The sequence below is a fragment of the Lissotriton helveticus genome, chromosome 4_1 (genome assembly GCF_964261635.1).
Source record: "Lissotriton helveticus chromosome 4_1, aLisHel1.1, whole genome shotgun sequence".
Taxonomy (NCBI): Eukaryota; Metazoa; Chordata; class Amphibia; order Caudata; family Salamandridae; genus Lissotriton; species Lissotriton helveticus.
In genome coordinates this window covers 1,444,705,846-1,444,718,249 of record NC_136063.1, presented here as the reverse complement: position 1 = coordinate 1,444,718,249, position 12,404 = coordinate 1,444,705,846, and the positions used below count along the sequence as shown (strand labels likewise).

Genomic DNA, 12,404 nt, shown 5'->3' with positions numbered 1-12,404 from the left:
AATTACATAACAACTAAGAGTCTGGCACTCTGTCATGTTCGTAAAGTGAGAAACAGGCAGGTGCTGTTTTTTCTGAGGCACTGATACACTAAAACAAACCGGTCGCCTTCCTTGGGATGGATACCGTGGGCAGTAAATCTAACTGGTGCCGCATTTCCTCATATCGAGGACTGTGGGCAAGTCGCTGTCTTGTGCCGCTCTCATGTGTGGGCAGACGAATGGCCTCATTCTGTCGCTGGCGGATTTTCACAGTTTGGCACGCAGGGCACGTGCTTTTTAGAAACTCAACCGCCCCTTTCTGGTGCAAGGAAGCACATCTTTGTTGCACTTAATTTAATTTTTGCAATTTTACATTGCGGGACGGTACTGGAGATCTTTACTAGAGTACCGGTTATACCAGACAAGGACACATTCATTTTTGCTGAGGCACATGGAGATTAAGTGGTTTGCCCAGAATCACAGGATGTTGAACCAACGCAGAGACTTGGTTCCCTCGCTCAAAAGCCGGAATGTCTAGTCCCATCCTCTCTCTCGCAACAAAGCGAGAAAGAAAGTCATTTGCGAAGGGATGTTTCCCCTTCCTGCGGAATCAGTTGTGAGCGTCACAATACACTGAGAACTATGTTGCGACAGAGGTCTCATACAATATGTTAACAGGCAAAACGAACACTCGTGCTTCGCAAAATGCTGCATTTATTTCTCTGTTCCCACAATATGATTAGTCTTTCAATCAGACTGAAGGGAGCTGAAGTGCCGACTGAATGAATAGATATCAGCAAACTCGTTCTACCACTTAACATTTGCTTTCATTCTGCCACAGCCCTATTTGTGGTCTGGAGGCGAGTAGCAGGTGAATGCCTGCGCATGGGCACCAACATTTGATATAAGTAAAACCGAATGGACGTCCAAAAGATTGCGTGACAAACTACTCGGGAGTCAGCTCTGGAGGCTCTAGCTTTCCTGTACACTCATTCTGTACTAAGGAAACTAGCCGTACATTAACTCCGAAAACGTACATGTTAGAGTATAAGTTGTAGACACTACATCTAAGAAACACGAAAGGCAATCGATGCGCTCCGTGTCCTAGTATTAATATCAGCAGACAGCACACTTTAAAGAAGCAGGGTCGGCGAGCTTGGGACCAGGATGCCAAACTTCCGAGGCGTGGAACGCAGGCAAGAGAGGCGGGCTCTACTTCAATAGGCAGGAGCCTGCGAAGTTCCGGCAGATTCCCCGCCTCTGTAGCAGGGTAGCGGTGACGTAGCTCGTCCGGAGCGCGGCACCTTGGAGGCAGAGGGAGCCCACAAGCAAGCAGGGATTCCGGGAGAAGAAAGCAGGGATTCCGGGAGAAGAAAGCAGGGATTCCGGGAGTGATGCGGTTCTCGGGAGAGAGCAGGAAATGCATAACGGTGCGAGGAAGCAAGAAGAGCCCGGTGAGTGGGGGGGGAGGGAGTGGGGGGTGTGTGTGCATGTGTGGGTGTAGCTGTGTGTGTGTGCGCGTGTGTATGTATATGTGTGGCTGTGTGTCTGTTAGCTGTGCGTGTGTATATGTGGGGCTGTGGGGCTGTGCGTGCGTCCTGATGCATTGTGCCTGCGTGGGTGTATGTGTGTGTGTGTGCGCATGCGTGAGTGTGGCTATGTGTGCGCGCGAGAGAGAGCAGCGAGAGGCTGGCAGGCTGTGAATCTAGCACAGGAGATGTGCACGGCGACTGGCTGGGCGTGTGCGCCCACGAACTGAAATTGCCGCGTGCACATCCCCTGTCTCAGATTCCCAGGAGACGGGCGACATAAGTTGTCGAGCTGGACAATGCTTCGCATTGTTCTCCAGCTTGACCTAAAAACAGGTGTGGACAGGGGTTTGGAAAAATTACCCCTTCTACACAGTTAACATGTTTTTGCCTAGGAAAGACCCAATCAAGGGTTCTAAGTCATTCTTCAGGAGGACAGGAATTCTGTCACTCTGTGAATAAAATATAAACAATTCTGGCCTCACACAGGTAAGCCAGATGGTATAAGAGATGGCCCGCAAAGTACAATTTACAAGTCCACCGTCATTCGGAAGTGTGAAACACAAGTGGATGAAAAGAAGCATTTGGACAACATGATAGCAATATAAAACATATATTCCGGAGGTGAAATGTGCATGGTCGTGTCAAATAGTGCAACGAGTGCCCATCACCAATAAGGAAGCTCATATAAGAGCAGGGATGAAGGTAATCTTACCGATAAGGAGATGGTACATCTCACTCTCAGAACCAAAAGAAGCCCAACCAGAGAGCTGCGTGATACAACAAAAGAAAGCTACAACCAAGCAATTAAAATAAGATCTAAAATCAGCGGGGAACAAAGTAATCACAAGAGGGCGAAAACATAATATATGTTAACCTTTTAATGAAAATTCGATGGAACTTGAGCTAGAGGGGTCCAGGTTGAAGACCTAACCCGAGCCAGTCAATTTTACACAGGGGCATCGTTAGTACTGCAAGTTAAGCAAAGTGTATGACCACTATGTGTGTGTCAATGCATAGAGCGAGCACTTCAAAATACTCATAAAGAAAGCTTAGTATAAAAGCGCTAAACTGACAACCATTGCGTAGTAGGGCTATGCTGAGAAAGCTCACTCTACGAAATAATCATCTGGCCACTGTACATGTCGATGCAAAGACATGGACAAATATGTTTAGTTTAGTAAATGATGTCCAGAGACGTGTGGATGACTTCTGTAGGTTTCTTTATTCAAGATAGGAGATAGCGTAAGAGCAGACCATCCACGGCAGCAACAGTCAGTAAACTGCCACAGCGTGGAACATACAAAGAGAAGGAAGAGTAGAACATGGAATATAGAATATAACAGTAAGCATTCCTAAGAAAGACTAGAATAACAACCTGCATGTACTACACATCTTCTCCCTTTCTGTTGTTTGAGAAAAAGAGAAAAAAAAAAAAAACTTAACAAATAAAATCTTGCAGGTAAGTGGGAGGCCGCCGAGGCCTAAGAGGACGTGCAGAAAGTGAAGAACTTTGAACAGGAACAAGACCCTGCAAAAGAACAGGAGCATCACCCCCACCAGAAACAATGACTTCATCTTGTGTTTGAGAACCAATGGGGGCACCATTTGAAGGTAAGTAATTATCAGTGTCATTGGCTAACAAATAACCACTAGAATCATCAGAACAAGGAGTAGAAGCAGAACCATCAGAGTGGAACAAAGAGGAAGAACCCAATGGAGAAGGATCCTTTTGTCTCTTGTAAAGTGCAACCCTCCTGAAGTTCCAGCATTCCCCATTATTTAGAATAACACAGTGGTTGAGCACTTTCTTAACTTTAAATGGACCCTTGAACTTGGACAAACCCTTTTGCAACCTTCCCAATTTGATTTTGACCAAATCTCCCACAAGAAAAGGGGAAGAAGTGAAATTGAAATTGGGATTGGGATTGGATTGAGGAACATCAGTTTTAAGATCATCTGGAAAATCACCCTGCACCTGCAGAGTAACAACATCTCTCATCCAGGACGGAAATAACTTTAGACCAGGATCACGTCCTCTCATCAACTGAAATGGAGACAAATCTCCACTAGCCAAAGGAGTGGTACGATATGCCCATAACATTTCGTTCACCATCTTCCTGACAATGTGACCACCACTGGATGCCATCTGTATAATACCCTTGACAACTTTATTGGCTCTTTCGCACACCGCATTTCCTTGCGGGTTGTATAAAGAGGTAAGGTGATGGGAGACACCACAGTCCTTCAAGAAGATCTGCATGTCCTTGGAAGTGAGTTGTGGACCATTGTCTGTGATTAAGACAGAAGGCAAACCCTCATCCTTAAAGAGATTACCCAGAAACCTGATGGAGTTGGAAGCAGTGATATCATTGGTAAAATGAACAACTAACCATTTGGTGAAAACATCAATAACAACAATTGCAAATCTGTCATTCTCTCCTAACTCACCCATTGGGCCAATAAAATCGAGAGCAATGGTGTGCCAGGGTAAATTTGGAGAAAAAATGTGCGCACCATCAGCCAGTTTTGGACCAGTTTTCAACCGCTTCTCCCCTTCTCTGCAAAGCGAACAATTCTCGACCCAATCTACTACTTGGGAGTCAACACCAGGCCACCAGAAATGATCCTTAAGACGTCTTTGGGTAAGAGTCTGGCCCATGTGCCCCTCATGTGCTAAAGCCAATAACTTGGTCCTTAATCCAAATGGAGGTACAAATTTCTCACCTTTAAAAAGAATATCCCCAACAATAGAAAGGTCATCTAAGACTTTAATGTAAGGTCGAACAGCTGCAGAAACAGAACTCTCTCGTCTGGACCCCAATCTTATAAGTTTGATGACTTCTTGAAGAGTAGCATCAACAGACATTTCTCTAGACCAGTCACTGGAAGAGAAAACACCTTCACCCACAAAAACAGCATCTTCAAGCGAGGCCACAGCCACATCATCCAAATCTAATGACACAACTGAATTATAAGGGGAACGCCAATCCATAGACAACCTCGAAAGGCAATCGGCTTGGAAGTTTCTCCAACCTGGAATGTACTCTACTGAATACGGAAACTCTTGTAATCTAGCCGCCAGCTTCATAAGCCGGGCAGATCCTTTTCCCGCCCCGCCAGGAGATAGGAGTTTGATCAGGGGCTTGTGGTCAGATCGTAGAGTAAACTTCATGCCCCACAAATAAGTACGGAAGTATTCAACAGCCCAAGAAGCAGCTAATGCTTCCCTTTCGATAACAGAATAGTTCCTCTCTGTATCAGTTAGGGTCCTGGAAGCAAAGGCAATGGTGACCTCTGATCCCCTACTCAATTGAGACAACATAGCCCCCAGACCATGTGCACTAGCATCAACAGTGACTATTGACCTATTATGTACATCAAAGGGAGATAACATTTTTGCATCACAAATCTCATTTTTGATATTTACAAAACATTTCTCTTGTTCTGGTCCCCAAGAAAAACCTACACCCCGTTTAAGCAAAGATCTTATACACACAGTCTTATCAGAAAAATTTTGTACAAACTTAGAATAATATTCTATCAATCCCATAAAGGACCGTAGCTGATCTTTGTCAGAAGGTGAAGGTGCAGAACGTATTGCTTCACACAAGTTCTTTTTAGGTTTTATGCCAGAGGAAGTAATGGTGTAGCCTAGATAGTCTACTTCACTCACACCAAACAAACATTTGTCCTTGCGTAAAGTTAGACCAGCATCAGATAGCTTTTCAAGAACAACACTGAGAGTGAAATTGTGCTGGGATTCAGTAAGACCATAAATCAGGATGTCGTCTTGAAAATAGACTACCTTGGGCACACCTTCGAATATACCTGACACCATGCGTTGAAAAACGCTAGCTGCTGACTTGAGTCCAAAGGGCAGACGAGTAAACTGAAAGGTACCCCATGGAGTGATGAAAGCTGTTAGGGATTTAGAGTCCTTGTGTAAGTCAATTTGATGATACGCACTCCTGAGGTCCAACTTCGAGAAAAATTTTGCCCCATTGAGAGTGGTAACTAGTTCAGATATATTCGGTAGTGGGAATGTGTCAGCAACAACACAGTGGTTGAGAGACCTGAGGTCGACACAGAAACGGAGTTTGCCGTCAGACTTCTTGGTGACGACAATGGGCGAAACCCAAGGGGAGGCCTCCACAGGTTCAATGACCCCCCGAATTCAACATGTCATCAAGAAGACTCTTGACCTCATCCCTAATGATTATAGGAATGCGTCTCACCTTGTGTTGAACGGGAATTGAGTTAGGTTTGATTATTATTTTATGTGAATAGCCCTTGAGCCGACCCAAACTCTCACCAAAAACATTTTTAAACTTAGAGAGTAAAGAGAACAACTCAGTGTCTTCCACTACCATGACCTGAGGATCAGCTCGAGGATTCACAATAATGCAAAGGTCATATTGGTGTATCCAACCAAGGATGGCAGGACCAGACTCTGATACATACACTTTTCCAAAAATCTGTCTCGTAGAAAACACTATGTTAGCTTCAAAGTACCCCAGGATGTTCAATGGTTCACCCCGATATCCACCAGGAGAAATATCTGTAGGAAAGAGAGGACCCATACCCCATAAGTCAACAAAGAGGGAGTTGGGAATGATGGTGTACCGCGAACCAGTGTCCACCATCAAGCAAACATTTTTATCATTGATAATGAAAATAGCCTTAGGTCTATTTCTGCGTTTGTGGTCCTCACGTTGAAGATCAGAGTCATCACCAATAACCAAAATCTTGTCAGTGTCATTCCTACTTACTGATATGTCGCTAACACATGAGACAGAAGGACGAGCCCTACTCCTGCAAACACGAGCATAATGCCCTAATTTACCACATTTCATGCATTCCTGCTTGGCTGCAAAACAAAATTTTGAATCAGAAGCATGTGCAAGACTACCACATCTAAGGCATTGCCTAGCAGGAAGGGGTTTAACAGTGTTATTACTCTTAACATTAACAGTTTTTTTGTTGAAGAACTTTCTCTGTTTAAGAAGAGCAACCTCGTCTTGGTCATCATCTTCCTGACTCGGAAGCATGTACGAGTGACAAGACACCTCACCAACGTCACTTGAAGTGGCTCTCTTTTCCAGCTCTCTCATACACCCCTGGGACTGTTCAACAACCTTTGCTAAATCAATTGCTGTTTGTAGATTGGGATTCTTCGCTGCCCAAAGACGTTCCTGTATCTTTTTGTTATTGCATTGCACAATAAGCTGATCCCTGATCAGTTCATCTGTCATGTTGCCAAATTTACACTTCACAGACATTTCGCGCAATCTAGAGACAAAATCGTCTATGCTCTCACCAGCTTTTTGACTTTTGGTGTAAAATTTATATCTATTCATTACAAGGTTCTCTTCCTTGGCATACCTGACCTCAAGACGAGACACAGCCTCCTTATACTCATCCAAAGGGGCTTGTGCACCAGCTAAAAGAACTTGCGGTAAGAACCTGAAGACACGTTGTCCCTCTTTACCAAGAGAACCCAATAGAAGTGCCTTTTTGCGTTTGGCAGAGAATTCCTGGGCATCTAACGCATCAAGGTAGTTCTCAAACATGGGGAACCAATCCTCCCATGATATGCCGGGCTGGCCAGGTGAAGAAAGAAAACTGGGCGGTAGAACAACTGAGCCGGCCTGAAAGGATAGTTGTTCAGACATGTTTAAGTTGTGGTGAGAAGCACAGGATTTATGTTATTAGTTGTAAAAATGGCAAAGCAGCGATAAATTTTTATTTTTTTTTTGTCAATAAATATCACAGTGTTAATTAGTTCAAGTTCCAGGAAAAACGCCACAAACAGTAATTAAAACTAAAGTTTACTTGTCATGTATGCGCATAAGACGAGCGCATCGTCGTTGCTGGAGTTGAATCCGTGACCATGGAAATCCAAAATGGCTCCCAGCGTGATGACGTATGCACGCAAACGCGCTGATCGTCTGACAGACGCGACGCATTGTAGTGGATCACGCAGAGGGAGAGGAGCATAAACATACGTCACAGGCAGGATCGCTGAGTCCTGTGGAAGGTTCTAATGCGTCATCATTATCGAAGAGACGCCGAAGGAGTAGGAGACAGCCTGAAGGGAGACGGCAGGAGGACTAAGTGGAGAGAACGGAGACAGAAGCAGGTAAAAACTTGCCGGTTCCGTCGTGAAGTCCTATGTGAAGCCGTCAGATCTTCTTAGGCAGGATGTGAAGCGTATGTAGGGATTCAATTCAAACCAGGTCTGCTCTTAAATCTCTGAAGTCACGAGGTGCTGAGGCTGAGCATGGGTTCAGGAAACGTCGCCAAAATACTGTAGTAAATGATGTCCATAGACGTGTGGATGACTTCTGTAGGTTTCTTTATTCAAGATAGGAGATAGCGTAAGAGCAGACCATCCACGGCAGCAACAGTCAGTAAACTGCCACAGCGTGGAACATACAAAGAGAAGGAAGAGTAGAACATGGAATATAGAATATAACAGTAAGCATTCCTAAGAAAGACTAGAATAACAACCTGCATGTACTACATTTAGGATGTATCCAACAATGGGTTGGACAATGCAGGTCAATTGCCTTATCTAAAGACTGAAACCAACCCCCGAAAAATGTACTCGAGGCAGCAAGTAATCAAAGCCTCGTCTGCCCAAACTGAGGGGCGAGGCGAGCACGTTGCGGTCTCAGTCAAGTAGTATCTTGTGACCCAAAATACGATTCTCATACCAGTTAAAGGAGAGTGTAACGGCCCCACATACCTCTTTCTCGTCTACTGGAACTCCTAATAGTGTGCCCAGCAAGAGTGAAGCAAAGACACCAGGCACATAATTATAAATGGGCAGAAGTGATTGGGGATACATGATGAGGCGCGGACATGGCACCAAGGATCATAGGAATTGTAGTGTTGGGAAGACTTCTGTAAAACGAGCAGGTTGCTGCATCAGGCTCACAACCATTTAGTTCAAAACCACAATCAGAGAGAGGGGATGACCATGGTTATAGTAATGGTACCCAGTACAAAGGGTGGTGTCCATTATCAAAAACACAAGCAATAGTACAGGTGCCATTGAAGGTAAATGTTAAGACTCCACTAACCATATTGGGAGAGAATGAGTATCTATTGTGTAAGATGATGTACAATGAGTCTCCAACAGTACCTCAGGATGAGGGGGTGAGTCATCAAAGGCGGGGGGGGGGTCATATGCCTAATTGCTGTAGTGCTAGGTAGGAGATTGTTCTACAAGAGGGAGCTCATGGCTGTGCATGTCTTGATTTGACAATAGGAGAACAGGCTTTGTTACAAAGTGGTCCATGGGATGTCGTCATTCAGACCCCATAGATTGCTTTTAAGTCTGAGAATCCAACATGGTTCCCTTTGGAACAACAAAGTGTCCAAATTCCCCACCTGTGCAGTCCAATAAGGTTTATCCAACACCGCCCATCTGATATCATCATGTGTGTGTCCAGACATTAAAAAAATGTCTGGTCAATTTTGTGTTGGACTTTTTGCATCTTATTGAACAGCAGTGTTCAACAATTCTTGTCTTGGACTTGCGAGTCATCATTCCTACGTATTTAAGTTTGCAAGGACAGATCAGGAGATAGATGACCCCACTGGTATTACAATTAGTATGGTTGTGTAGCCTAAATGGTGTCCTGAAACCTACATCTGACTCGTGCTGAGGTTGTGTTAAGTGACAAACTGAGCAGGAGCCACAAGGAAAGTGGTCTTGAACTGGGGGCATAGTTCATGACGTGTCTTGGTTAACTCATTGTGAAGTGGGTAGGGAAGAGGTGTGAACAACTATGTCACCGATATTCTTACAACGTTTCAGTGCAAACAACGGTTTGGGTAGCGTACCATCACCTGTGTTGATGATGTGCCAGTTTTCGTTGATCACCCTTTTTTACAGTATTAGCCAGGTGGCTGTGCATACTAACACAGACCAGTCTTTCCAAAGTGCGTTTTGGAAAAGATCCCAACAGGGCCACTCTGTGGTTGTTTTTGTCTCTTTTCACTGCTCTGCAGATAAGATCCTATGGATAGGTCCTCTGGGTAAGATGGTCACTTAGTTTGGATGCACATTAAGTGGCTTACCATGGCCTAAGTGGGTCTTTGCAGCAACATCAATCACAGAACAATTAGCTTAGAGGTAGTGGCTGCAAGTAGGCGGTTTGACACCAAACAATGCCAAAGAAGTAATAGAGTAGCAAAATCCAGTGTTTTTTATTTGTGGCCAGGGGGTGCCCTAGAAAGCACTTCAAAATTTGGAAGAGGTGGGCAGACTACCGGGGGCTGGACCTGGACCCGCCACATGAGGAGGCCACCCTCTCAACCCTCTGATATGTTGTACTGTGAAAAGACACTGTTGGTGTATGTTACACATGGCGAGCGATCTAGTACTGTATTATGGTTAAGGGGAGCGAGCAGCTACGCAAAGGGGGGGGGGGGTTGTTGGGGGGAGGGAGGGGGTGTTTAATCCTACTGTTTCTGATATTCTGAATGGGGGAGTTTTCATGTTCTTAATACACATTGTGGAAGACTATGCAGATTGATTGATGATAGCAGTAGCCTCTGGATGACGGAGCTTTGCATATTATGTGTGTTTCAACAATAAAATAGGTTTTAAAAAAAAAATCCAGTGTTTTCCGATTCCAATCAAAATCAAATATTCCCTTCAGGGTGGGGCTCAAGTCGGGGTACCACGCGGGTGGATGGCATCCCCCCACTTATTTTACCGGGAGCTCGATAACTGGAGCAAATGGAGCCACACATTCACTCTTTGGCCTCTCTGGGCGAGATCGGAGCTCATTCAGAACGCTGCTCACGCGCTGGCTTCTCTGATGCAATCGCATCTAAGGGGTGAGCGAGGGGAGGCAATGAGTCTGATGGTGCAAGCCACCTTTCATGACGTCACTTCCTGTCATGACATCAGCGTCCCCCCACTTCTTTTTATAGGACTTGTGCCCTGCTTCAGGGGAAATTTATCGGTTAGAAATCAGGTTTAATAGAAAACCCTACACATACTGGACATCCAACTGGCAGGACTCCAACCATCTCATGCTCCTCAACTAATAACTATAAATCTCTTTACTTAGAGACACTTGTGTGGAAAATTGATGATGACAGCCCTGGTATCAACTGCTGGCTGACTCAGCGGGTACACCATACCTGCACTTGCCACTCATCAGTTACATAAGCAGTTCACCATGTGTTTAAATACATTCACAAAGAGCACAATACATCCATTTTACGTACTCAACTGGTATGCACTAAACATATGGCCCTCACAATTCCACTGTCTATTTTGCAATGAAAAACTGCAAACGCATGGGATCACCAAGCAGCAGGTGATGAGTCAAAACATGTTTTAATAAATAAAACCTGGGCTACAAAAAAATAATAACTAAAGACTTCACACTAGTTAACTAACCACACCAAACAACGTGGCCACCACTACCTGATTTCTCGCTGTCGTCCTCGATTTCTATTTATCGGGACTTTATAGATGGAACGTGTGCTTTACATCGCCGAATCACAAAGAGGGCGGAATATGATCTTTCTAGAACCCAGAAACCCATGTTTACGATACTTATTATGTATATTGAATAATATAATCATGCAATAATTCAGTTCAATTCAGCTGATGTTAACTAGGACTACAGCTTCCAGAAAGCAGCTTTAAACTGGATCTGAACCCGGGAACGGAAGCATATGTCGTTACTGGGACAGGACTGCACAGGTTAGTTAAAAGAAAACATTAAGTCGGGCCATATTAGATGCCCACATCCCATAATGCTGCACCTGCACGCTTACCTGCCCTGTGATGCCGGTGATGAGTGCTACTTTCCTGGGCTTTCCGTTGCCCCCTGGGGAACCGCTGACTGCAGAGGTGGAGTGCTGGTTTTGGGCCATGATGGGTGGGCTGACGGAGCTGGTAGAGGAGGGCACAGGTCAGAGCTCTGCGAAAAGGCTGGCAGGTACAGGTGTGGAGCGTGCAGGAGAGAAAGCCGGCGTGCAGTCTGGTGTGTAATGTACTATTTCCGCATCACGGGGGAGGGACTGTTGGAGGCCAGGTGTCCTAGTGAAGCACCAGTAGCAGGACGGGCCTGGGCGGTGCCACTCCGGGCTACAGGTGCGCCAGGGGTGGGGCAGGCAGGAGAGCTGTGGAGCCGTGCCCCCAGCACAGGCACCGCTGCTCACAGATTGAAAAGAGCCGCTCCGCGGCAACCAACCAGCGACAGCGCAGGATGCCGGCGTGGAGGGGACGACACTTCCGGGTTTGCGGCAGCAGCGCAGGGACGCCGCGTGGCCCGGCCTCGAGCACTGTAAACAGGGGGGAGGCGCCGAGGTGGGCAGCTCGGCTGACCGGCCCTGCTAACGACTAAGAAAATCCAATAATACTGTTGCTGTGAGTGGTGGGAGGGAGGGGCTTATTCTGATGTATTGGAAGAGAGCAGTGAAGACTGAGAGATGCACCGAGGCAGAGCCGCAGCACACAGCGCCAGCATAGGCGTGGAGGCCTGCAGACAACCCCGCGTGATTGGTTGGGCGGTGTTGCTCTGCAGCGCTTCTGTCCTCGCACCTTGACGGCTGTCACATAGGAGTATACCGGCTGTCACATAGAAGGAGGTAACAACGAGGGAGCTGTATCGTAAGGCTCTTAATGACGGTGGTCGAAGTGCATTACAAAAAAGTATGGGAACTGTGATGCTCCATGCAATGGGGGCGCGGTCTGAGAGCGTGGGGGCGGAGTCGAAGGTGTGGCTAAAAAGACAAAAAATATTCAGTAAGTTATATTGGTCTTTCAAGTCAAGTAGCTACATATATAATAACCAACAGCTTAAATGAAAAATACATAAAAAAAAAGATGTTAGTGGGAAATGCACTGTTAGTACATTA

The 12,404-nt window shown here is 45.7% G+C and overlaps 1 protein-coding gene across 1 annotated transcript in view; it reads right to left on the bottom strand.

The window, feature by feature from the left end:
• The window catches only part of GMDS (GDP-mannose 4,6-dehydratase), a 1,865,819-nt gene extending 1,853,987 nt beyond the window's left edge, over positions 1-11,832 (bottom strand). The window contains exon 1 of the mRNA XM_078688023.1: positions 11,319-11,832. Coding sequence (XP_078544149.1) covers positions 11,319-11,417 — 99 coding nt within the window. The 5' untranslated portion in view covers positions 11,418-11,832. The remainder of the gene's footprint in view (positions 1-11,318) is intronic.
• Positions 11,833-12,404: the final 572 nt, after the last annotated feature.